Source organism: Ictalurus furcatus, chromosome 7, assembly GCF_023375685.1.
Source record: "Ictalurus furcatus strain D&B chromosome 7, Billie_1.0, whole genome shotgun sequence".
Taxonomy (NCBI): domain Eukaryota; kingdom Metazoa; phylum Chordata; class Actinopteri; order Siluriformes; family Ictaluridae; genus Ictalurus; species Ictalurus furcatus.
In genome coordinates, this window is record NC_071261.1 from 4,915,499 (window position 1) to 4,942,627 (window position 27,129).

Here is a 27,129-nt window from a genome sequence, read left to right on the forward strand (position 1 = left end):
TGTGTGTGTGTGTGGGGGGAGATATATCTTCAAGCATGCTGAACTCATTGATTGCTGCTCATGACCTTGGACTGGGAATAAAGTCTCAGTGTGAACAGTGTTTAATTGTGGTCTGCTGATGAGGAAGCAACAAAATTGACTCTATCTTTGCCGTCCTGTGTATGACCTATGGGAAAGAGCGCTGCTGCATTACAAGATGGCCGCATGTGCTAAAATGTCAGGTTGATGAGCCCTAAGTGAAGATATATCACTGATCATTGCAAAAGGAAGAGCATGGCTGGTAAAATTGGACAACGAATGGCTGACTAAGGACTTTTTGGCACTTCTAAAGAATTTGCTAGCAGACTACTGAATGTGACCATTGAAGAGAGAGTGAATGGGACAGGACTCACATTTATAATGATTCCAGCAAAGAGCATTTGATCTGTAGTATTTGACCTTTAAAAAGTGACCATGCAATCTGTCCAACAGACTGGGTCTGCTCTAATAGATCCTACAGAGTGAGTTTTACTTTTTTCCTCCTCCAAAGATGGGAAGTACAGTACAAGTTTAACACACCAAGACTTTTTAACTTTTAAGTAATTGATATGGATATAGCCACTTATGAAGGTCTGAGATAAAGTAAGATGGTGTTGTTAAAGCTATGTGATACAAATTCAAGGTCATTCCCTGACCCTATGCTATACAAAGCCATGGTCTTTTCCTGACCCTATGTGATGCAATGTCATGGTCATTCCCCAATGATGCAGAGGAAAGGAGTGTGTAAGGAGTTTCTGTATTCCATCTGGAAGCACCAAGGGTACTTTATGAGTAGTAAGTTAGCCTTACTCAATGTTGGCAAGATTTTTTATCTCCAAATAACGAACAGTTTTTATTTATCACTGCTTGTTAGGAATCCAGTTCTCTGGGAAAAGTGTTTTGCTGTTTGTTTGTTTGTTTGTTTTTTGCAGCTTACTGCATTTTGTCTGTTAAATATATAGTTTGTAATGGCATCTGCATATATCAGTATAAGTAAAGAAATACATATCCTCAAGTAACCTTTTTAATGTTTTCCAGACATGGTGAGATTAAGAATATTTCTCAGAATATTCTGATTTCACTGTGACTGATTTGGCTTCAGAACTTCAATAAATATGTAGATGTAAAGTTTGGGTGAATAAAAAGAAACCTCGATAGACAGTATTTCTAAGCTAGAATAGAAAAAGAAATATATGTGAGGAAATTTTAATGTAAAATAATGAACACGTGATGTTACACTGAAGCTGAAGATCTGGACTTGGCTGTATGAACTGACAAAGTTTGAGTAAAATATATACTTACCGTCAGTCAGAACTTGTGTACCACCATAATAAAAACAATTGATCTTTTCATACTCTGACAGTTAGTTCCTCTGGGGTGTTTTTGTGGCACCTTGTGACACTTAGTTCAGATATGGCATTGCAGAGACAGGAAAGAAAAATCTATATTTTATTAGCGGTGGCTGTAATTGGTACCGCGACAGAAGGTCACGCCTTCAGGGTATGATATTCAGTCGGCTCCAAACCTGCTGGTGGCGTCCATTTCATAACAACAATCTTTTAAGTCTTTTTTACTGAAGCCACTCAAAACCCTGCTGTTCCTCAGTTGACCTTTTTGTTTCCTTATTATTTTTAAGTTTTATTTTGAATTATTGCAAATATATTATAATATATTGAATATATTACCCATCTTTATTGGTGCCTTATTTTAAATCTCTAATCAAATGCTTTCTCCACTTTCCTTGTTCAAGTTTAATGATGTTAATTTTTCTAGAGCTACATATGTCACAAAATATTTTTATCCATTTATTTAATGTTTTTTTTTGTTGTTGTTCTTTTTGTTTAAACATTAATCCATGTGTTGAATGGACGTATAATTGTATAATGGGATCAATCATATAAAGAGAAATTACACTAGGCTGCAATTACAGAAGCTCACTGCCAATATTCCGACTTTCAGTTGGTGTCCCCCATCCGTCTGTCACCAGTTTTTGGAAAGAAACAACAGAAAACACAGCGCCGTTGCCAGGGCAATTAGAGTTTTCGGTTGCCACATATTCAGCGATCGTGTTTTAATAACTGAGCCAAACAGCTTTCCTATCTTGCACGATAATTGCTATGTTAATAAACAAGTGGATTTTGATGCAGCAGTCCACCACACACTGCATAAATTTGCGCAATCTTCTCTACTAATGGCTTTCCAGCTTTTCTTCTAAATGGGTGGATCAAATTAAACATGAGTAAAGGATTGTACATATAACGATTATTATTTAGACATGGCACAGGTAGTAGCTTTGTATATACACATTCTGGACAGCAGCGTGGGGAGAGAAATGATATTGGAGTTATAGTTTGTATGCCATGGCACACTTATGGGTGTAAAAAGGACCAGGCTCTATTAATATTCAACTTTTTAGCCACTCTCAATGGTAATCGAATTTCAGGTTTAATTTACTCTTTGACACTAATTAATTGCAGTGAATTGCCAGAGCCATTTCCTGCAGTAAACGTCACTTAATTAGCTGACAACATTAGAAGTGATAATTAATACACTGGGTGCCGCAGCACGGGGCCTGCAGTTCTTAAGGGTGGCCACGGTGCTGCCTGTCACCACGAGCATCCGTGGAAATGACATCCAGGTATCTATGAACAGCTCGCCTACCCACGACTTTGTACTTTGTGGTGCCTCTTTTACACTAGCAATAGGATAGGAAATAATTACAGCATCGCTGTCATGCTATAACATTGTAGATTGTTATATACAGTACATACTGTATGTATGCTCTGGTCAATTTATTAGGAATGCTCATACACTTGCTCATACACATTCATGCAGTTATCCAATCAGAAATAGCAGCCAATGCATAAAATCATTCATTATAAACATCATAATGGGAAAAAATATGCCCTGACTTTGACTGTGGGGTGCACGGTGGCTTAGTGGTTAGCACGTTCGCCTCACACCTCCATTGTCGGGGGTTCGATTCCCACCGTGGCCCTGTGTGTGCAGAGTTTGCATGTTCTCTCCGTGCTGCGGGAGTTTCCTCTGGGTACTCCGGTTTCCTCCCCCAGTCCAAAGGCATGCATGGTGGGCTGATTGGCGTGTCCAAAGTGTCCGTAGTGTATGAATGGGTGTGTGAATGTGTATGTGATTGTGCCCTGCGATGGATTGGCACCCTGTCCAGGGTGTACCCCGCCTTGTGCCCCATGCTCCCTGGGATAGACTCCAGGTTCCCCGTGACCCTGAAGGAAGGATAAGCGGTATGGAAGATGGATGGATGGACTTTGACTGTGGCATAGTTGTTATATGTAATATTGAAATATAGTGCAATGGTTTTAAGAGATAGTGGCTTCTGTTAGCCAAGAAAGAACGTCATAATATCCAAATGATTTAATAAATGCATGGCTGCTGCATTGTGTTATGGCATTTGATGAAGTGTTAAAATGTACATTTATAAGCAGGTATTGGTATAGAACAATAACTGTTGTACTTAGATATACAGTTAGTATACGATCCTCATATTCATGACAATGGTGCACAGAAGCAAGCACTGTGTTTTGTCCAGTATGTTGTAATACAGATCTCTGTCTGATCCATGAATCTGTCGTATGACATCAAAACGAGCAGTGATTTGAGTGCAAATGGACACAAGCTCCCACCCAGGAGTCCTTTAATTAATGTCATATGTATGCAGAAGAGCACAATTTACCTTCATATACAAAGCTAATTTACATGCTCACATTTTCAGCCATTACAATAGTGGACCAATTAAAGGAATGCATTCAGAAGGCTATTCAAGATTTGAGGAAGATCTGCATTCTGTTTCACATTTACAAATACCATGTCGACACTGAAGCTCATTAATTACATTGTGATCAGCATTATAGGCTATTTACTCTACATAATATGCTTGCTTTAGCTGTTGATAATGATAATGATATTGATTAAATGAGCATTTTTCAGGTTGTTAAAAAGTTTTAAAACCATTCAGATATGGCAAAGAAAAAAAAATGATAAATAATGAAACTGAAAATGAATTCTACAATCAGATTTGGCTGTACAGAGCTCTGTTTTTATTTATTTATTTATATTTATTTATTTATTTATTTATTTATTTATTTATTTATTTTAAAAAGGTCATTGTGAATCTTTATCCCACACCTAGTTTGGACACACCAGAAGAGAATGGCTCTGGAAGCTTTACAGAAATACTATTAGATCAGTCCAGCTCATTTCCTCCTTATGGATATCAGAAATCTGCTGTTGTCTCTTGGTTAGAAGCCAAACTGAGGTTGAACACTGACATGGCTGTGACTGGCGGTGATTCATTCTACTGGCAAAATGTCCATCTCCCAAACTCCCTCTCAATTAAAATGCCAGCATATGGCCCAGTGACCAGCCTGGCTCTAAGCTGCAAGTCTGCTGAGATGCCTCAAGACACTGACACGCTCTGTCCACATGAAAAAGTGTGTCACCTTGGACTTTAGCAGTGTCTCCTCTATAACTTTGTGCACAAAGAAGAGATGTGGAGATTTATGCTAAGGTTCTATTCCCCGGATATATTTTGTATGTTAATTTACAAACTGTTAGAGTTTGCCCTTTTCTGGATGAAAATCGTTTAGGTTTGTCGCCATTGCCTAAGGAGATTCAAAGGACAATATTGAATCATTTTGAAATTTTTCATCGTTTTTTGATAGTGAAATGAAAAGTGACCCAGCCTTGTGGAGTTTAATGATAGTGTCAACCTAAAGTCAACCTAATTTGAACTCTTAATGACTTAATATATGAAACGTGTTCTTCTGCATATACAGTAAAATGCAAAATGGTACACAGTGATACTCATGGAAAATTCCAGAACTTTTTGAGCATAATATAGCAATGATGGTTTAATTTTTAATAAAGCACAGTTGAATACTCAAATCAGAAGATGTGGATTAATTTTCTATAATACCACAGCTCTTAGTAGTTCTGACTGTAACATAAATTACAGGTTTACGTTAAAGTGCCAGGACTTGAAGTAGAAGAGATTTATCTATAGCTTATAATAAACTATAAGGTAAAAATAATAATAATAATAATAATAAAAAAACATTATTTAACAAGGAAAAACTTGACATAGTTAAGCTTTCTGTAATGAGACTTTTAACATTTATGGAAGGATTCTTTGTAACCGTCAGTATAAAGTTTTCCACAGTAAGGTCTTATGGACAGAGGCATTTATGCGTTCTGGTTTCATGACAAGCTGCACTTTTTTATCTTATTAACTTCAAGACAGAGAAGATAATAGAGGCTGGTGGAGGAACGACTGTTTGTACCTGCTATAAGTAACTGATAATGGGAACGAACGTCTCTCGTGGACATTCCATAACATTAAATGTAGCTATAAATGGTTAAAAAAAAAAGTGTGACGTTTTCTAGTTTCCAAGTCCTAAAAGTAGACCAATTGAACCCAATTAAACAAATCAGACAAAAAGTATTATACTTGGTTATTTATTTAATGAGGAAAATGATCAAATATTGTATATCTGTGAGTGGCAGACGTATGTGAACCTCTAGGATTAGCAATTAATTTGAAGGTGAACTTAGAGTCAGGTGTTTTCAATCAATGGGATGATGATCAGGTGTGAGTGAGCACCCTGTTTTATTTAAAGAACGGGGATCTATTAAAGTCTGATCTTCAGAACACATGTTTGTGGAAGTGTATTATGGCATGAACAAAGAAAATTGTACTGAGGACCTCGGAGAGTTGTTGATGCTCATCAGGCTGGAAAAGGTTACAAAACCATCTCTAAAGAGTTTAGACTCCATCAAGCTACAGTCAGACAGATTGTGTACAACTGAGGAAATTCATGACGATCGTTAGCGTCCCCAGGAGTGGAGACCAACAAAGATCACTCCAAGAGCAAGACGTGTAATTGGCTGTGAGTTCACAAAGGAACCGACAGTAACTTCTAATTAACTAAAGGCCACTCTCACATTAGCTAATGTTAATGTTCATGAGTCCACCATCAGGAGAACACTGGCATGGCAGGGTTACAAGAGAACACTGCTGACAGTTTGCAGTGTGCTGTAGATCATGTGGACAAGCCAAAAGGCTAATGGAAAACGTTTTGCGGATAGATGAGACCAAAATAGAACTTTGTGATTTAAATGAGAAGCGTTATGTTTGGAGAAAGGAAAACACTGCATTCCAGCATAAGAACCTTATCCCATCTGTGAAACATGATGGTGGTAGTATCATGGTTTGGGCCTGTTTTGCAGCATGGACAGCTTGCCATCATTGATGGAACAATGAATTCCGAATTATAGAAGCGACTTCTAAAGGAAAACCCACCACCATCCCAGAGTTGAAGCTGTTCTCTACTGAGGAACGGGCTTAAATTCCTCCAAGCCGATGTGCAGGACTGATCAACAGTTACCAGAAACTTTTAGTTGCAGTTATTGCTGCATGGGGGGGTCACACTAGATACTGAAAGCAAAGGTTCACATACTTTTGCCAGTCACAGTTATGTAATTTAAATAAATCCATCCACCCATCTTCTATACTGCTTATCCTTTTCAGGGTCACGGGGAACCTGGAGCCTATCCCAGGGAGCATGGGGCACAAGGCAGGGTACACCCTGGACAGGGTGTGCCCTGTTCATCACAGGGCACACAATCTCACACACATTCACACACCCATTCATACACTGTGGACACTTTGGACATGTCAATCAGCCTACCATGCATGTCTTTGGACTGGGGGAAGAAACCGGAGTACCCGGAGGAAACCCCCGCAGCACGAGGAGAACATGCAAACTCCGCACACACAGGGCCACGGTGGGAATCAAACCCCCGACCCTGGAGGTGTGAGGCAAACGTGCTAACCACTAAGCCACCGTGTGCCCCTCATTTAAATAAATGACCAAGTATAATATTTTTGACATGTTTGTTTAATTGAGTTCTCTTTGTCTTCTTTTAGGACTTCTGATGATGTTTAGGTCATATTTATGCAGAATTATTGAAACTTCTGTAGGGTTCACAAACGTTCAAGCACCAATTTAAATGGATGTCAGTGTTTTGTAAGAGCCCACATTATTTATGATATTAAACAGCCCACATGTTTATGCTGTCTTGTCTTCTAACTGACAATGAGCATCACCATTACTCTTCTATTAGATTAGTGAACAAATGTCAGGCCCAAGTTGCACAATTATATAATTTTCCTCCTGCTCCTCCATTCATCAACTCATCCAAGGATGAAATGGGACAAGGGCTACATCTGTTCATGATCTTTCATGAGCCATATGAGGACTGCTATCAGCGACTGTCGCTTTCCATTGCAAATACTTTAAATGGGTGAATTTGGTGCCATGGTGACTTATGGGCTCTTTAGGTGCATAAGTGTCATGTGTGCACAGTGCTGAACCAATTTTATATCCAGAATTCCTTCAACCTCTCAGCATATGCTTGTGTGTGGCTTTGTATGTATACGTCTATCCATCAGCAGCGCCTTTTTTCCCCCCTGTTGGACGTTTAAAGCTCAGTTCAGTCTTTAACGATGCCACCACTGACTGGCAGATTTGTGTCTTCAGCCCCTGAACTTGTGTTTGCAAGGTGAAGTTTGCTAGTATTAATCATTCTGTCAGACAAGAGCACAGAGCCCAAAGGGTAAAAAAAAAAAAAAAAAAAAAACAGAAAAGCCTGTGGATTTTAGCTGAGAGAAGAGAAATTGAGGGTATGTACTGTGTTGGGAGCTTGTTATTAATCCTAACAGTGACATGTGCTGCACTAATGCCAGGGTGCTCCATGGGGGCAAATGCATCTTTTCCGTTTTAGATAGATCTAAGCGAGAGGCGCTCAGTGTGAGCATACTGTGCGAGTATACATTTAGGTCCTTATTTATCAAATATGTGTACTCTGTCAGAGCGCTAACAGGGTGAAAGAACACGAAATGCAGTCTACCCATTTCCTATTTGAGTCAAAAATTTCCCAAAATGCAGCAAATGTACTGCTTATATTGACAATGCTGAAACAAATCAACAAGATGAAGATAAATGACTGATAGCCAAGCACACACACGGTGGCTTTCCATAGTCCTGGCATCATTCCTGATGCCGGAGTAGGTGCCTAATATGGAACGGTTCTGTGTTTTTCCACAATTGAAGTGGTGTGTCCCGTACAGAAAATTCTGCTAGCCTGAAACTGAGGAGCCAGTGACATCAGAGCGTGGGGCAAGGTCAGTGTGTTTCCGTGTCAATTACTCGAACAACTCGACTGTATACCAGATAAGGTTTTTGTATGTTATTGGTGGGAAAAATGAAAGCCTAAGTTAAATGTCTCTGAACCATGGTACTGATCCCTGAATCCATTTGATTGGCAAAAAATCTGAAAGTGGTGTGCAGTGCTGAAGCTTTCCTTCAACAGCACATTCAGGAAAAATTCCTATTTAATTGCTCTAAAAACATGTATGTCCTAAGAGTTCAATTTGTTTGAATGAAAATTGTGATATGGAATGGTAAAATTATTTATTTATTTATTTATTTATTTATTTATTTAGAACAGAAATAAAATATTTCATGTATACAATTATAAGTTATATATAAATATATGTACATGTAGTAAAATGTAATATATATTACTAGCACTGAGGTAAGAGTATTGGACTCATGGAGATATAGAAAATATTTTTGCTCTACAATTTATCACATGATGCATATTTTCTATGCTCAGATTCTAAGTGTGCATAAAACGTGGAAAGATGGAAAGAAATCCCAGGATGATGCCAGGACAACTATTGCATTGTGCACAATTCAAACTCTTCCCTCACTGTCCAATATGTCAGGTGCGGGTGTTCAAGCTTGCAGATTTATTTTTTTAATACTTTTCAGCCAATTTTCTGCCTGTGCTCATTTATGTAAATCCATCATGTTGTGCTTGGATGTGAAATCTATACAGAAAAAAACAATATTTTCTTAATGCTGAAAGGAATGTTTCACTACTTTCAGAGCCTGTCAGTGTGTGTCTTGCTTCTAAAAGATGTCAGTTTGAGTTTACAGTGCCATAAACCTAAATATGAGGTTGCTAGATACAGGGTGCATTATGGCCTGTGCGAGCCTCCAAATGTGGTAAACATGACGGTGGACTAAATTGATGTATGGCCGCGGTGCTTCATGTGACATGCCGAGGCTGAGGGTTGCTATAGGAGACGATATGATTGATCACCTCAGCTGCACCTACATATGGCAGTGTGTGAGAAGTTGCTATTCTGCTCATGGCAGAGCAGTGACGGGTCTCATCTATTGAATGATGAATGACGTGCAGCTATGTTTTGCAGTTATAGAAATTTGTAATGCTGCATCTTTTATTAATAATGTATTACCCACAACAAATGGTCTATAGCCAGGCAATCATTTTGTAGGAATCCCTGCTATACACTATGTAATCAGAAACCTATCCATTACTATACTCTCTACTTTTTGTCTATGCAGAAGTATTATGTTAATTTTATTTACATCTACATGTGCAGAATAATTGCGGGGGCATGGTGGCTTAGTGGTTAGCACGTTTGCTTCAGACCTTCAGGGTTGGGGGTTCGATTCTCACGTCCGACCTGTGTGTGCTGAGCTCACACTGACTCTGCTGTCTCCCTGTGCTTTGGGGGTTTTCTCCGGGTACTCTGGTTTCCTCCCCCCAGTCCAAAAACATACATTGTAGGCTGATTGGCATATCCAAATTGTCCATAGTGTGTGAGTAGGAGTGAGTGTATGTGCTATTGTGCCCTGCAGTGGGTTGGCACCCTTTCCAGTGTGTCCCCCGCCTTGTGCCCCAAGTCCCCTGAGATAGGCACCAGGGGACTTGGGGGACTTGGGGGACTCCCTTCAACACTGTGTAGGATAAGCGGTACAGAAAATGGATGGGTGGATGTGCATAATTGTTAAACCAGCAACACAACACATTCTAGAGTAAACAGAACACATTTGAGACTAAACACAACACATAATAGACTGAATTGAAGAACATACAGTGGGGTCCAGAAGTCTGATAGCACTAGTGAAAATGCTTCTATTGTGCATTCTTTCTTAATTTAATGCAACAATTATCATTACAAATGATATTATTGACAACTTGAGTGAAAAGTAGAATCTCTGAAATATTTACGAGTATCAGAGTTTCTTAGTATTTGGTATGTCCCCTTTTTGCTGTAATGAGATTGTGCACTTGAGCTGGCATGGACTCCCGAATTTCCAGACCTTATGATCCATTTTAGATCAAATCCATCGGCATGTCATCTGAACACATGCGTCAGTAGAAGAGATTAGGCATGAGGGAAATCTGACCTTTTGTACTAAGCAGTTGACATGGTCGATATCACACATTTGCTTACATTTAAATAGGGACATAGAAATAGTGCAGAATATTAAATATTCAAGATATTGAACTTTTTCTTATAAATGTTTCAAAATTCTAAAACCTTCTCTTTATTTCTGTTTTTATATCGAGGGGAAAACAAATTCCAGATTTTTTTAATGTGTCTCAGAATTTTCGACCCCACTATATATAAAACTAAACACACCTGCACATATTAGACTTAACACAATAATACAATAACTGTTCTTGAAGCCCTATTGGTTGTGAATCCAAGAATTTTTTTTTTTTTCATTTTCTCATTTTGCTGATTGTAGAGTCAGGGCAAAAAGGACAAGAGGCACTTTGAGTCCTTTAAATCTTAAGCATGTTCTCATGTGGCTAAATGCAAATGCAGTGATTTTCAAGTAGCGACAGAATGGGGTGTGATTCTCAGGGAGGCAGTGAATTGCCGGCATGAAGAGCTGAACCAATCAAGCAAGGTTAGGAGTAACAGCTGCTCCTGCATTCCATTTCAATTTCTGGAGTTTCACGATTCCCAGATTGTGTGGCTTAACATTAAAAATCAACTCAAACGTTTAGCAACTACCTGAAAAATGTTTATTTTTTTCCCCCCACAAACCGAATAGCAGTAAGCCTTTTAAACAAAAGCATTGCTAATGCATTTGTGTCAAACTCAGCAGCTTTTGATTTATTTTCCCTCCAGTACTGTTTTGCACTGTTTTGTGTTTCAGGGATGGTGAACTACAGCGAAGTGTCTGGATATCCACTAGTGCAACACTGGAAGCTTCGTTCCATTTTGTATCATGTCAGGCTTAACCAGTGGACTCTCTCTCAAGGTAAACTTAACTCAGACAGCTCTCTCTTTTTTTTTCCTCCAGTTTTTATTCATTTAGCTTTTCCTGGTGTGGAACACCATGCCCAAAGACCAGATTTCAAGACCACATGTTAAAACATTAATCAGAGCAGACAGAGGCTCCAAAAAACAGAAAAGCATTTGACCTATTGTTATTCCTGATGTTGCCACAGCCATTCATGGTCAGGAACCAAGAGAGCAAAATATGTTTGTGCACCCTGTGTAGGAGGGATTGCATATACTGTCTCCCGTGTCAGTCAGAATGACACTAGCCAATTGTGTCTGTGTCTGTGAGCCCATGTACAGTGCCCTCCACTATTATGCTATAATACTATGGCACCCTTGGTAAATATGAGCAAAGAAATCTGTGAAAAATTGTCTGTATTGTTTAGCCTTTTGATCTTTTGTTAAAAAAAAAAAAATCACAAAAATTCTCTGCTCAAATGGATATCAAACAATTGCAAACACAACACAGGTTTATAAAAAAAACTTTGTTAAATATAGATACGCAACAAGTATCAGCACCCTTTTAGTCAATACTTGTGCTAGCTCCCTTTGCCAAGATAACAGCTCTGAGTCTTCTCCTATAATCCCTGATGAGGTTGGAGAATACATGGCGAGGGATCTGAGACTGTTCCTCCATACAGAACCTCTCCAGATCCTTCACATTTCGAGGTCCACGCTGGTGGACTCTCCTCTTCAGTACACCCCACAGGTTTTCTATGGGGTTCAGGTCCTCTGGCAGAAAAACAGCCCCAAAACATTAAAGACCCACCACCATATTTAACCGTGGGCATGAGGTACTTTTCCATATGGCTACCTCTCTGTGTGCTCCAAAACCACCTCTGGTGTTTATTACCAAAAAGCTCTATTTCGGTTTCATCTGATCATAGAACCCGATCCCATTTGAAGTTCCAGTAGTGTCTGGCAAACTGAAGATGCTCGAGTTTGTTTTTGGATGAGAGTAGAGGCTTTTTTCTTGAAACCCTTCCAAACAACTTGTGGTGATGTAGGTGACTTCGGATTGTAGTTTTAGAGACTTTCTGACCCCAAGACACAACTAACTTCTGCAGTCCTCCAGCTGTGATCCTTGGAGATTTTTTGGCCACTCGAACCGTCCTCTTCACAGTGCGTTGAGACGATATAGACACACGAACTCTTCCTGGTCGATTCATAACATTTCCAGTTAACTGGAACTTCTTAATTATTGTCCTGATGGTGGAAATGGGCATTTTCCAGTGCTTTTGCTATTTTCTTATAGCCACTTCCCATTTTGAAGCTCAACAACCTTTTGCCGCACATCACAGCTATATTCCTCGGTCTTACCCATTGTTCTGAATGTCTAAGGGAATTTGGCCTATGATTTACGTTATACTCATACCGCTGTGAAACAGGAAGTCATGGTTGAACAATTTCCTGTTCCTAGTCACCCAGGTGTACTAAAAAAATGTGCATATCAATGGGAATATACTTCAAATATATTTTTCTCATACGAATTCATAGGGGTGCCAATAATTGTTGCACATCTATATTTGACAGCTATTTTTAATAAACCTGTGTGCAATTGTTTGATATCCATGAAAACAGAATATTTTTGTGAATTTTTTGAACATAAGATCAAAAATTGAAACAATAAAAACAATTTTTCACAGCTTTCTTTGCTCATATTTACCAAGGGTGCCAATAATAGTGGAGGTCACTGTATGCTGAAGAGGACAGACAGCACCAGCTGTCTTCATGTGTCTCGGAGGAAGCATGTGTTAGCCTTCACCCTCCTGGTTGGTAGCTGTCATGTGATTCAGGAGAGCTGGGTGGTGGGTGGAAATTGCCTGGTGACCAAATTATGGAGAAAATCGGGGGGTTGAAGGTTGAATCAGAGCAGAAAAAAGACATAAGTTCAATCAAATATGGGCTTTCACAGCAATTTTCATATTACTTTTTGTACTACATTAACAAAATTACTTTTTTGGACTGAAGGAACTGGTAAATTGAGCTACATGTAGGTTAAATTCCATTACAAAATCCTTTATGTGACTTTGACCATGCCTCAGTGGATTTCTCCTCTTTGATTGTTGTTTTTTTTTTTTTTTTTAAACGCCATATATTTTGAGCCTATGAGCCAGTATGCACTTGATGTAATCTCCCTTAGCATGCTCAATAAGCCAGATGAGTACTAATGAATAATTAGTGAAGTTAAGCCTATGCACATTTTAATTTCTACAAGAACTGTAGTGTATCCTAAAAGTATCAGGGAATTTCATTTGCTGTATTTGTTAATCATTTGTTTCATGTGCATATCCTTAAATCACGTTATGCCTCTCTCTTCGTAAATGATACTGAAGTTGTATTTCCTCTCCCTCATTATGTGCAATTTTTCTCCTCCATGCTTCTCTCTTCCCATTAACAGTGAAAGAATTCATTTTTCATGCTTAAGTTCTGGCTAGTTCAAGCAATGCTTTTAGACTGGTGCACACTGACCATGAATAACACACAATATTGTGCTGTATTTGTTGTGGTTTTCATTTATTTATATATATATACATATATATATATATATATATATATATATATATATATATATATATATATTAATAATTATATATATATTTACAGTTTTCTATATTTTTTATTACGTTAAACTGATCAGCTTTTATTTGCTCAACCCCACACTGAGATGTCTCTGAATTCTAGATGGAGATTAGCAATGAGTACAATTTTGTCATTAGTCTCTATGGATTAAGAAATGCTGTAGGGATCAGAAGTGAAATGTTCTCAGTCTGACTGATTGCACTTTGGTTTTGTGTAGTACTACTATGATAAAAAAAAAAAAAAAAGTTATATTGGCAAAAAAAAAGATATATTGAAACATTTTTTCAAAGGTCAAAAGCACAGCCCACACACATGCGCATGGATGTCTGCAGGGTTTTGTGTTTATTTGTTTAGCTAGCCCTCTTTTCCCTGGATAATTTTATTCCACACATAACACTGAGTATTGAAGCTTTTCAATAAAAAAAAGTTTTTTCAAGTGGTGTTTTAAAATATGCAGTATTTATTTATTTGTTTATTTATTTATTTTTTTTACAATTTGTACCAAAAACAAAAGAAATGTATTTAATGTTGCTTTGAGTTTCTATTAAGATTATAATATTTCAACACTGATGCTATAATTGAACGAGTCGTCTCTTGTATTTTCCTCGGCTTTCTTTTCTCTGTTTCTTCAGCCTTCAGTTCAGCCATTCATTCTTTGGATGGTGCCACACTGCGCAGTGACTTCGTGTCCATTCTGAAGGAGTTTGGGAATCATTTTGTCCAGGAGGCGGTGTACGGCTTCGAGGAGTCCTGCACCATCTGGTACCCCAATAAGCAGGTGCAGCGCCAGCTGTGGCTCGAGTATCAGGACATAAGCAAAGGTAAGCTGGATATACATATTACAGTTTTTAGATGAATCTGTTTTACTGCCTTGCTTTGGGATAGTGCTAATCTTAGACTTGGGATGCACTACTGATAGATTAGAACAATAAGCACACATATTTGTGTAATAAGTAAAAAAAAAAAAAAACAATTATGTACTGAAAGCAGGAGCAGAAAAAATGCAGAGTCCACAGAGGACTGTGCTATTGCTAAAAATTAATATTTTGATTTTGTTCAAATATTAATAATTGAACAAAATTTATATTTTGTGTTACATTTGTTACCATTTCAGTGAAATATATATGGAATAATTGTAATAAATTAAGAATATCGGACCTCATTAATGAAACTGGATACAAGCGGATTGATTTAGTTAGTTGGTGGGAAAAGGTTCATATCCAGAGAGCTCCTGGATTTGAGTAAATTTAGGCAAGGAGATTAATGTGAACCTAGACTGACAGTTACTGCAATTTGATATACAGATTACACATTTAAATCACATTTATTTTAACTGCACATGCACATTTAATTACAATAAAATAAAATTAAAATTAAAAATGTTCATCATTTTGGTGGTTAGGTGTCATTTTCATCTTTTATGGACTTTTCTGCATGTCATTAAATTAGCTGTGGGGAGATTCTGCTTAGTAATTGTAATATAATATATAACATTTTACTAGAAGATTGATGAATGAGACCCATTGTGTGCCATGAGAATATTCGGATACCTCTTTTAAATTCTATACAAGTAGTTCTCAAATAATAATAATAATAATAATAATAAAAAAGTCTCATTTATATTTATTAACGTACCCTATTTGTGAAGGGAATTACAGAACAGTAAAAAAAAAACAAAAAAAACAAAACAGAACTCTTTGTCCTAGACAGTATACTCTGTCAAACTGCAAATTGTTTAATCTGCATTAAAGTTTAGAAAACACGGTAATTAAAACAATAGGACATGCACTGAGTGCATTGTGAACCAGTAAAGGACAAATCTGTGAGTGAAGCCTGACATTAAATCAATTTGATGCACTTTGAGAAATGACTCAAGAGGCACGTCTTGACAAGCGAAGTGAAAAGTGGTCTGCTTAATCCCAGAAATGTTTTGGTGCGAGCGTAGTCCCGCTTGTTCCGAGTGGGAGTGAAGGAGAACTAAACCCCAGCGCTGCTCTTGGGAGGTTAGCTACAGCTGTTCAATCGATAAAGGAGGGCAGGGCATGATTTGGCTTCCCATCTGAATCTGAACTCCTGCCAGCTTACCCCAGTCCTAGGAGACACTTTCCCGTTTTCAGCTCAATTCCATGCACACAAGGTGAGTGTGGAAATAACGAAGGACAGAGAAACAAGATAAGCTCTTTACTAATATTTACCTCTCACAGTCACACAAAATGCTTTCAGATACATATGAATAGCTTTCATATTTCATATGAAGTGGTGAATTGGAGAACGTCTCATGAGAAGAGGATATCTTTACATACTCAAATTGACTTAAACAGATATGCAACACAGCTGTTCATGTCAGCCATGTGGAAAGACTCCATATGAACAGTTTCTGTGGTCCTAAGTGTGACGATAGAAACATGTATGAACCAATAAAACTGCAGTCAAAAAAAAAGGTATGAACTAAATAAAGGTTGCCTAAATCTTGGATGCTTCTGTCTGTCCTTTTTCACTTGTAATACACAAAGAAAAGCATCAGCAGCAAGTAACATGAAGTCTGTACATGGTATTATTTATGGTATTTTACCTCCAGTCAGTAATGAGAGCGTTTAACTGTTTTTTTTTTTTTCTCTTTGAGGTTCGCTCACATTTCACAGACGAGAGAGCTTTAAGTAAACTGAACTCCCAAGCCATTCAAAATGTTGAGTTTTGTTGAACCGCTGGCACACCGAGCCATCCATCTTTTCACTTGTGGTTGTTTTCACATCTCAGACAAAAGCAGATAAGTAATGACCCTCCTCCCTCCTCCGCTTCGACCCAGTAGCTCACACACCACTGTTCCCTTTGCACCAATCGACCACTTTTCCTTCTTCCCAAGGACATTGTGCTTTGCAATTCAGAGAAAGCTTTTCACTTGTGATAGATGGCATTAAATGATTGAGTTTTCCTACCTACCTGCTCGCTCCATTATTCTTCATTTTGCCAGCCACTCACATGTTCATGGACACTATTATGTGCTGAAATTTCAGGCAAGTTTAAGAACTCAACAAAAGTGTTGTTGTTGTTTTTTTCCCTCTCAGTTTGTTATTGGTTAATTTTTGTCATTTTAGTGACATTTCATGATGTTTTTTTGAAATAGGACCATCTACTGTACTGTAATGTCAAGGGAGTCAGAACACCTGGAACTGAGAGAGAGAGAAGGCGGGAGAGAGGTAGGGCGGGAGGGAAGGAAAGAGAGAGATGTTAGTCCTTCAGTAAAAGATCCCACTCTTTGGGTGTGGGTAATGAGCTCACTGGAGACCTGGCTGAAGATTTGTGCTCTTGCCCTTAGCCCAGATAACATGAACTCTTTGGGAACGGCTGCTTTACTCTCAGGCATGATTTCTACATGGAGGGAGACACCATCCACCTGCCTTGTACATATTCATGCACGTGATAAGGGATCACCTTGATGTAATCTTGATGAATTAGCAGAAAATTATGCAGAAACGACTGCTTAGGAGAGAAAAAGTGAAATATTTTGTATCACATTGTCACATTAAGTTATGTTTGGTTTGCTGCATACCTGCGAGCCAAGTTTCTAGTCATTAAATGTGTATACGGCAGTTTGAATTTAGAATATACATCACCGTAGAACAGCTATAACAGTCAGTTCTCTTAATTGTTCTCTTCTATTATGTGGTTTTATGTGAGCGTGTGCACGAAATCGTTTTTTTTGTTTGAAAGCTATTGAGTGGACATGAGTGCTGTGTTCTCAATTAATGAACAGAAATTTAAAATCAAGAATGATCATGCAAGAGCTGATCAATAGAAGAAGAAGACGAAGAAGAAGCCTTTATTCATCGTAGTGATGAATAGAAGCCTTTATACATTAATTATTTTCTTCGCATATTCCTAACAAGCTGGGGTCAGATCGCAGGGTCAGGCACGGTATGACATACCTAGAGCTGAGAAGGTTAAGAGCATTGCTCAAGGGCCTTGCTCAAGCCTTGCTCAACAGTGGCAGGTTGATGGTACTGGGACCTGAACCCCCTTCTGGGACCTTCTGATCAGTAACCCAGAGCCTTAAAAAAAAAAAAAATAAATAAAACCTGGAGACTTATATTTTTGTGTGTGTTTGTGTGAGCGGGTTTGTTAAAACCTCTCAAAGTGCCATATGAAAGGCTTTGGCACACTACATAAACACCGGGTTTGTATATTTGGACCTGAATGCTCTGCTCTTTCGACCTGTTAGAATGCCATTGGTATATTGATCAACTTCAGCCAGCCAGGTTAAGAAAAGCAGGAAAAATACATAAATTCCTGTTGCCATTTGATTGTAAGTCAGGTCCTGAACCATACATAGAGACAGTTATTTTAAAACTAGTGGGGTATTGAATATTGATGGCACCACGGACACTCACTAATATCGTATAAAGTAATCGTAGATCAAAACTTTGTCGCACAGAATGATGTGTTTCACTATCGCCAACCAATCAGAAACACGATCTGACAAATAGGAAATATTACATCCATTATCGAGACGTGTCGATACACAGGAAAGCGATTAATGTCCCTAATCGTTCAGTGTAAGATGTTTACTTCTAATTATTCTAATCCTCCATAAATGAGCAAAATAATAATAAAAAAAGACTGGTTTTAGAATAAAGTGTTTTACCAAAAAAAAAAAAAAAAAAAAAAGGCATTTTATATGTGTGTGCAGCTTCTGTTCTGCTAGTTGGGATCTCATGCAAGAAATGAACATTTTTTTGGCATTTTAGTAACAAGTCATAGAAATGAAAAATAACTAATGCCTTTAAACCTAATCTGCATTTGAATATACTGAAAATTGAGTAATAGGTGCAAATGTTGTTTTTAAAAAAAATAAATAAATAAATTTTACATTGTTGCAAATGGCAACATTGTTGACTATCGACAGAATCACAGAGTTTTATTTATGAAGAATGTTACACTTACTGTGATAGAACTTCTGTTCAGCTGGTGCAATTGGCTGCAGACCATTTATTTATTTATTTATTTATTTATTTTACAAATACTGGATCAACATCCAGTAGCCTGACACAATGCTTAACCATTACTCCAAAAATATGGCACGATGGACGTTAGGTTTTAAAATAATAATAATAATAAAAAAAAATTTAAAACGGTAGGTGTTCAATTACCCGTTTTGCTAAACATATATACACATACATAAACAATAAACCCTATTTCAATTTGTTCAGCTGACAGATTCATCTCCTACAATTTTATCAGAAGCACAGCTGTAAGAGCAAAATCTATTTGCAGATACACTGATATATAGATGCCTCAAGGTTGTCTCCTTGAAAATATGTCTCATGCTCTGTTCGTAATATTTTACATAGTGATCAACATATTTTTCACTTGGATAGAACCCAAGTCAAAAATGAAAAGAAGAAGAAAAAAAAAACAGTAAACACCATAAAAACGCTGTCCCATTCAGGAATACACCCTGAATAGGACACTAGTCCCATTGTACACACATTTTTGCACACTCATTCACACCTAGGGGCAATTTATAGTCACCAATCTACAAACCAAACTTCTGGGAAACTGGGTTATCCAGAGGAAGCACTGTAGATTACTATTATCTATTAGTAATTGCCTAACCTGCTCCAAGGATGTCTCATCTTGTCTCAGTCTCGCTGTCTTTGACTAACAAAAGAGAGAGAGAGAGAGAGACAGCGAGAGAAAGATGATCAGAAGATGGATACTCTCACTCTCCTTGCCTGCCATAAAGAAGCTCCCTCGAGTTCCCCTCTTCACTTGTTGGAGGTGATGAATGTGCACTATGTGTTCAGGTGCAAGACAATTAAAAGCAGCACGAACAGATGTTTTCAGCAAGATGTTACCTTTGCTTGCACTCAGCAGCATGTATATATACAGCATGTATATATGCATGTATACAGCATGTGTATATATATATTCAGCTGTATATATACAGCTGAAAACATCTGTTCGTTCTGCTTTTAATTGTCTTGCACCTGAGCACATAGTGCAGATCTGTAGTGTCACACGCTTACATCACACTTGCTTTATTTAAAGAGACTCCTAATTGTCATAGTAACCTGGGGAAAGGTATGAAGAGTACTTGATAGTCAGCAGGGTTGATGCCAATTCAGGAGGAGCACGTGTACTGTGGCATTGGAATTGCCTCTGGATGACATAGTGTAAATGTCCATTTAAAACAGTCCAGTGTATACGAGACGTTTCATTTAAGAAATGCACTGTAACCACGGCTGCAGTGTATGACTAAAATAATAACAGTCATCTAAGCCATTAGAACGCCCTTGTAGAACCCAGGTGTGTAAGGGTGTGGAAGACTCAGGAGGTGGGTGGAATTTTAGCAGGTTTTAGGGTTTGTGTTGCTTTGCCCCGTGCTTTTCAGCACACCTTCAACAACTGAAAAGGGGCCGTCACTAGCTCATGGCTTTCACTTCGTTCAAGTGTGTGTAGCAGGCTCTGCCAACTATACCGCTCACAATCTGTTGTGACAGCCACTGAAAGCACAAAGAAACACACATAAATAGACTGGCGCTAATCAGACACAGGTGAGAATCATCACGAGTTACCTGCCGCTTCAAACTGCATCCTCTCGGTCTGCAGCTGATGCTCGACCATGCCACCGCTGCCACATGCCTGAAGTCTGATTGCTACTGTTATGGTGCTTCAGGGGAAACTCAGGGACAAGGAAAAAAAAAAAAGAAGATATTTCTACTATAATACTCACACCCGCACTGGTCAGTGTTATCTCCTCGTCTACATGTTTTGAATGAGATGTCCAGTGCACATTCTGGTCAGCGTTCCAAGGATCCAAGTTTGGAATTAAGTTTCATTCTCAATGCCTCGATGTGTGCCAGTGATCTGCTTAGAGAGCGGATGGAGGAGTTTGATGGAGTGGTGTTAGTTAAAAGTTCCTCTCCCTTGTCCTGAGGTAATTTGAAGTAATGTCTATTATCTTGTGGCTTGAGCGCTCTGCTGCTTCGCACTCTCCCCAACTCTAAATTAAACTCCAATGACCAAAGGGGATACAGTCTTCATGCCTGCATGCATCATCAGTGCTAAAACAGATGAGGCACGTAGGTACACAGTATCTCAGTAAAAAAAAAAGAATTAAGATCACATAGATACCCCCACCACCTATCTCTCTCTCTCTCTCTCACACACTTTATTTTTATTTATTTATTTTATTTGTATAGCGCTTTTTACAATAGACATTGTCTCAAAGCAGCTTTACAGAAATATCAACATGGTATACAGATATTAAAGGTGCAAATTTATCCCAACTGAGTAAGCCACTGAGTGGCGACGGTGGCAAGGAAAAACTCCCTAAGATGTTTTAAGAGGAAGAAACCTTGAGAGGAACCCGACTCAGAAGGGAACCCATCCTCATCTGGGTAACAACAGATAGTGTGAAAAAGTTCATTATGGATTTATATGAAGTCTGTATGGCCTTAGGAGCAGCCGTAGTCCCAGCAGTCTGGAATTAGAGAAGATTTGAGCTCCATCCAGAGGCAGAAAGGATCTGGATCTCTAGTATCTCCATAAATTCATGTGGGGCTCGGCGAAAGGAGAGAGGGAGAAAAAAGATTATTATGACTGCGAAGTAGTAGAACAGAATCTAGTCAGGGTAGGCTTGAGTAAACAAATACGTTTTAAGCCTAGACTTAAACACTGAGACTGTGTCTGAGTCCCGAACACTAATAGGAAGACTGTTCCATAACTGTGGGGCTCTATAAGAGAAAGCTCTTCCCCCTGCTGTAGCCTTCACTATTCGAGGTACCGTCAAATAGCCTGCATCTTTTGATCTAAGTAGGCGTGGCGGATTATATAAAACCAAAAGGTCGCTTAGATATTGTGGCGCGAGACCATTTAGTGCTTTATAGGTTAATAAAAGTATTTTATAGTTAATGCGAGATTTTACTGGGAGCCAATGCAGTATTGATAATATCGGTGTGATATGGTCGTACCTTCTAGTTCTAGTTAGGACTCTAGCAGCTGCATTCTGGACTAACTGGAGCTTATTTATATTCCTACTGGAACATCCAGACAGTAAGGCATTACAGTAATCTAATCTAGAGGTGACGAATGCATGAACTAGTATTTCCGCATCATGTAGTGACAATATGTTTCTTATTTTAGAAATATTTCTGAGATGAAAGAAGGCTATCCTAGTAATATTATCTACATGAGCATCAAATGATAGGCTGGAGTCAATAATCACTCCAAGGTCTTTAACTGCTGCACATGATGAAACAGAAAGACCATCCAGAGTAACCATGTGATCAGAAAGATTACTTCTAGCTACACGTGGGCCTAATAAAAGTATTTCTGTTTTATCAGAATTAAGTAGAAGGAAGTTAGTTAACATCCAATGTCTAATGTCCTTTACACAATCCTCAGCTTTACTAAGCTTCTGTCTGTCCTCTGGCTTCGCTGAAACATACAACTGTGTATCATCAGCATAACAGTGGAAGCTAATTCCATGTTTACGAATAATTTGACCTAGGGGTAGCATATATAAAGTAAAGAGCAGTGGGCCTAAAACAGAACCCTGTGGAACTCCAAAAGTAACCTCAGTACGCATGGAGAATTCACCATTTACATCTACGAACTGATAACGATCGGTCAGATAAGACCTGAGCCAGGAGAGGACTGTTCCCTTAATACCAACAACATTTTCTAATCTATCAAGGAGAATAGTGTGATCTATAGTATCAAAAGCTGCACTAAGGTCGAGTAACACAAGCAGAGAGACACAACCCTGATCGTAGGTCAGTAGAAGGTCATTTACTACTTTAACTAATGCTGTCTCTGTGCTATGATGAGGTCTAAACCCTGACTGATACATTTCATGAATGTTATTCCTATCTAAGTACGAGCATAACTGCTTTGCTACAACCTTTTCTAAAATCTTAGAGATGAAGGGGAGATTTGATATTGGTCTATAGCTGGACAATTGAGACGGGTCAAGATCAGGTTTTTTAATCAAGGGTTTAATAACTGCTAATTTAAGTGATTTAGGTACATAGCCAGTGCTTAGGGAAGAATTGATTATATTTAGAAGTGGTTCAATTACTCCTGGACAAATCTGTTTAAACAAACATGTAGGTACGGGATCTAGTATGCAAGTTGATGAATTGGCTGAAGAGATTAATGTAGCTAGTTCGGTCTCTCTAAGTGAAGCAAAATACTCTAAACATTGATCTGATATTGCTACATTGTCATGTAATGGGTTTGTTACAGTACTCTCCGGTTTTAATTTAATGGCCTGTATTTCACGTCTAATATTTTCAACCTTATCGATGAAAAATTTCATGAAATCTTCACTGCTATGTAATGATTGAGTGTTTCTCTCTCTAGTGGTTTTATTCCTAGTTAATTTTGCTACTGTGTTGAAAAGGAATCTAGAATTGTTTTTGTTGTCTCCTATTAAGGCGGAGAAATAGATTTTTCTAGCATCGCCAAGAGATTTCCTATATTTCAGTAGGCTCTCCTTCCATGCTGTTTGAAATACCACCAGTTTGGTTTGATGCCATTTACGTTCTAATTGTCGAGTTGTCTGTTTTAAGGTTCGCGTTTGATCGTTATACCAGGGTGCTAATTTTTTTTTCTCTAATTATTTTCCTTTTGAGTGGAGCCACTCTATCTAGCGTGTAGCGGAGTGTTGACTCCAAGCTTTCAGTCGCCTGATCGAGTTCTATGTGATCTGACGGTGATCCAAATCTAATTGATGTTTCTGCGAGGTTATTTATGAAGCTCGGTGCAGTAGCTGATGTGTAGGTACGTTTTACGCGGTAGCGAGGCGAGGTGGAAATATTATGATCAATTCGTATTATGAACGAGATAAGATAATGGTCTGAGACAACTTCAGACTGCGGAAGAATGATAATATTTTCTATACTTAGTCCGTATGTTAGTATGAGGTCAAGAGTGTGACCACCATTATGAGTAGGCCCGATTACGTTCTGATTAATCCCTACTGAATCTAAGATGGACACAACCGCTAATCTTAGAGGGTCTTCCAGGTTATCAAAATGAATATTAAAGTCTCCGACGATTAATGCTTTATCTACAGACACAACCAGGTTTGAGACAAAGTCTGCAAATTCACTAAGAAATTCAGTATATGGCCCTGGGGGTCTGTAAATAATAATTAGAGGAATTGACTTATTTTTTGTGGCTACATAACTTATACTGGTATAAAGAATTTCAAAAGAATTAAATTTATGCTTAGGTTTTTGTGTGACGACTAGATTTTTACTATGGATGAGACCAACACCTCCTCCTCTACCAGTTGAACGAGGCTGATGTACATAACTGTATCCAGGAGGTCTGGCTTCATTTAATGCTATGTACTCGTTTGGTTTAATCCAAGTTTCTGTTAAACACATTAAATTACATTCCTGATCAGTAATGATGTCGTTAACAATAAGAGCCTTAGACGCAAGAGATCTAATGTTTAATAGTCCTAGCTTCAGATCAAAAGTGCTGGCTGTGCATTCAATATGATTTAATTTTATGTTAATTAGGTTACGAAGATAGACTTTCCGAGATTTTCTATATATTTGTATAGCTCGGGGAACAGACACAGTCTCTATAGTATGTACTACCGGTGCCGGATTTTTAATTGAACATTGATTATACTGAATGTTGTTATTATTGGAAGATGTACTTACGGTAGGCAGTCACTTGGAGTGTAGCGCCTTGGAAATGTTGTCTGATAGCAGTTCCGCTCCAAGGCTGCTGGGGTGCAGGCCATCAGGACGAAACAACCTAGGACGCTCCCAGAACAGATTCCAGTTATTGACAAACACCAGATTCTGCTCATTACACCAAGAGACTAACCAATCATTTAATGCTAGAAGTCTACTGAACTTTTCTGCTCCACGTCTGTATGTGGGAAGAGGTCCAGAGACGATGATCTTCGCGGTGGGTGATCTGCCTCGTACCGTCTCGATCAGGCTAGAGAAGTCCCTCTTCAGAACCTCCGTCTGCCGCAGCCTGGTGTCGTTCGTCCCCGCGTGCAGCACAACCGCTCCAATGCGCTCGTCCTTCTTCAGGATCCCGGATACCTGCGCAGCGACATCAAGGACACAAGCACCAGAAAAACAGTGTGTGCGCACCTTACCTTTAGATGAGGCTACACGGACGTTCCGCACAATGGAGTCCCCGACGATCACAGCGTTGGGTCTGGTCTGGCGGAGAGGGGCGAAGCGGTTCCTGGTTGGAATCTCGAACACCGGAGGTGGAGAGGGTCCAGCCCGCGCCTTCCGCCGCTGGTTCACCCAAGGCCCGAGGTGTGTTGGCGCCGGCGTGACGGAGACCACGGCTGGGAAAGTCCTAGGTGCACGGTCCCTGCACAGAGAAACACATGGCGTAGAGGGGCTGGGAGTGGAAATACCACGCTGTGTGCTTACCTTGGATATATGGGCAGAGGCACAAGATGTTTCCAGCGCAGTTTGTCGCTCCAGCAGCTGGGCCTGCTTGTCGAGTAGGCCGCGGATCTGCTTCTCCACATCCTCCAGTTCCAGCCGCACCATGTGAAGCTCGAGCGAGTCCTCATCTGCACTCAAAACCGGAGAGACAGCAGACATGTTTTTTTTTTTTTTTTTTTTTTTTAACAGAACAGCGGTAAGTGAGAAATGTGAAACGTAAACAAGGCTAGCGGTAGGTGATGCTAGCGGGCTACGGGCTACAAGCTAGTCGCGGATGTAAAAAAAAAAAAAAAAAAAACAAAAAAAAAAAAAAAAAAAAAAACCAGATCAAATTTAGCGACAGCGCAACGTTACGATTGTTTTATCTAAAGTAGTGTCAGTTATATTTATATAACGTAAGGTAAATAATTTTAAAGTATAGAGATTAGAAGAAATTAATGTAATAGCGTTAGCTCGAAGGGTGCTGCTTCCTCAGTCACACTTCAGGTTGCCAGCCACTTTCCATCTCTATCTCCTCTCTCTCTGCTTTGTATTGACTTGTTTTAAAGCAACATTTCATTTTACACATAAAGCAGAAAATGTTCAGGAAAAAAACACATCCCTGCTGGAAACTCCAGTATTACCAGCTGCCAAAACGCAGTCTGAGCTGAGCTGATTAAACTGGTAGGCCATCTTTACCACCTGCTGAGTTATTTTCCAGCTTCCCTATTATTTGTCTAAAGCTGTGCTATTTTCTTAAATATAGCTTGTCTAGGATGTAACATCAGTAGCAGTAATTAATAAACTGTTTACCAGCACGTACCAGGTCTACCAGTATGACCAGCTCGGCCTGTGTTTTGGTCAGACTGATCTGGATTCTTCAGCAGGGATGTCACTAGTGAGAAAATGAAATAGGTGACCGAAACGAAAGGTTGACAGAAACAGATTGTTGGAATGAACGATTTGATATCGTATATTGATTATATTGATGTTTTTATATAGATTTGTGAAAGTGGACTACTTTTACGCTAGCTGTGTGTGTTACCCTTATGAAGAATTTTACTCGAGTGCTAAGTCAACAGAGGAAGGATGTTGACATACCCACTAGAAACCCACTAAATTAAAATGTGCTTTAGATCAGCGCCGTCGCAGAGCTCTCTCACGTGAATTAATGAGGACATAGAACCCAAAAATAATTTCTACAAAACAAATCTGCAAAATAAATAGAGATTTGTTTTTTTTTTTTTTGTTTTTTTACACAGCACTTCCATGGGAATAAAATTCCCATTTTATCAATGGCAGCTTTTGATATTCACACACATACACACCCACACACACACTTAGCAGAGCAGAGACAATAAATTTCTAGTTACAGCTTAGTGTGTATCAGGAAAAGCAGTAGGTTTTTGAGCATTTTCTTTTCTTACTGCCATTTGATTACTTTTTGGTCCAACTATATACCAATATATGGTATGTACAATTATAGACTAAAGCTCTTTGTGATTTTCTTTTTTCTCCATGCACAGTTTGTATTAATTATCCTCTAGCCCTCAGAACCACTGTTGGCTGGATATTTTTGGTTTGGTTACAAGCCATCAGTAACATTTTTTTAATGCCCTGTAATGCTGCTGTGCTTAATACATTAGTAGCTTTTACTTTTACTAACTGCTGTGCTGAAAATGATCCACCACACAAATAATACCTGGTACTTGGTCTGCTGTAGTTGATGGGAAGGAGAGAAGTCTGATTAGTTTAGTGCATAAATGAATAGAGCATAAAAAAACACATTGTTAACAGAGTGTTAAAAGTTTGGAATGTAATCATTACTGATGTAATAAACGAGTCTTATAGGGAAGGGATCTTATTAAGCTTAATTAGGCTTTGGACTTTGAAGGACGT

At 38.7% G+C, this 27,129-nt stretch overlaps 2 protein-coding genes across 3 annotated transcripts in view; one reads left to right on the plus strand and one right to left on the minus strand.

Annotated features, from left to right (window-relative positions):
• Window positions 1–27,129, plus strand: part of LOC128610658 (astrotactin-1-like) — a 175,726-nt gene that overhangs the window by 109,305 nt on the left and 39,292 nt on the right. The window contains exons 11-12 of the mRNA XM_053630075.1: window positions 11,100–11,204; window positions 14,443–14,631. Of these exons, the coding sequence (XP_053486050.1) occupies window positions 11,100–11,204; window positions 14,443–14,631 (294 nt within the window). The remainder of the gene's footprint in view (window positions 1–11,099; window positions 11,205–14,442; window positions 14,632–27,129) is intronic.
• Window positions 20,997–25,523, minus strand: LOC128609497 (uncharacterized). Of its 2 annotated transcripts, none has more exons than XM_053627976.1 (2): window positions 24,493–25,523; window positions 20,997–21,346 (listed from the first exon to the last, which is right to left on the minus strand). In XM_053627976.1, exon 1 carries the CDS (start codon window positions 25,408–25,410, stop codon window positions 24,502–24,504), a length of 909 nt encoding a protein of 302 aa, XP_053483951.1. In that variant the 5' UTR covers window positions 25,411–25,523; the 3' UTR covers window positions 20,997–21,346; window positions 24,493–24,501. The 2 variants fall into 2 exon arrangements, with proteins under 2 accessions (XP_053483951.1, XP_053483952.1); XM_053627977.1 differs by lacking the exon at window positions 20,997–21,346 and having other exon boundaries at window positions 24,369–25,171; window positions 25,234–25,522.

Coding starts and splice junctions, on each gene's coding strand:
- LOC128609497 (XM_053627976.1), bottom strand. CDS start 25,410: ATGTCTGCTGTCTCTCCGGTTTTGAGTGCAGATGAGGACTCGCTCGAG.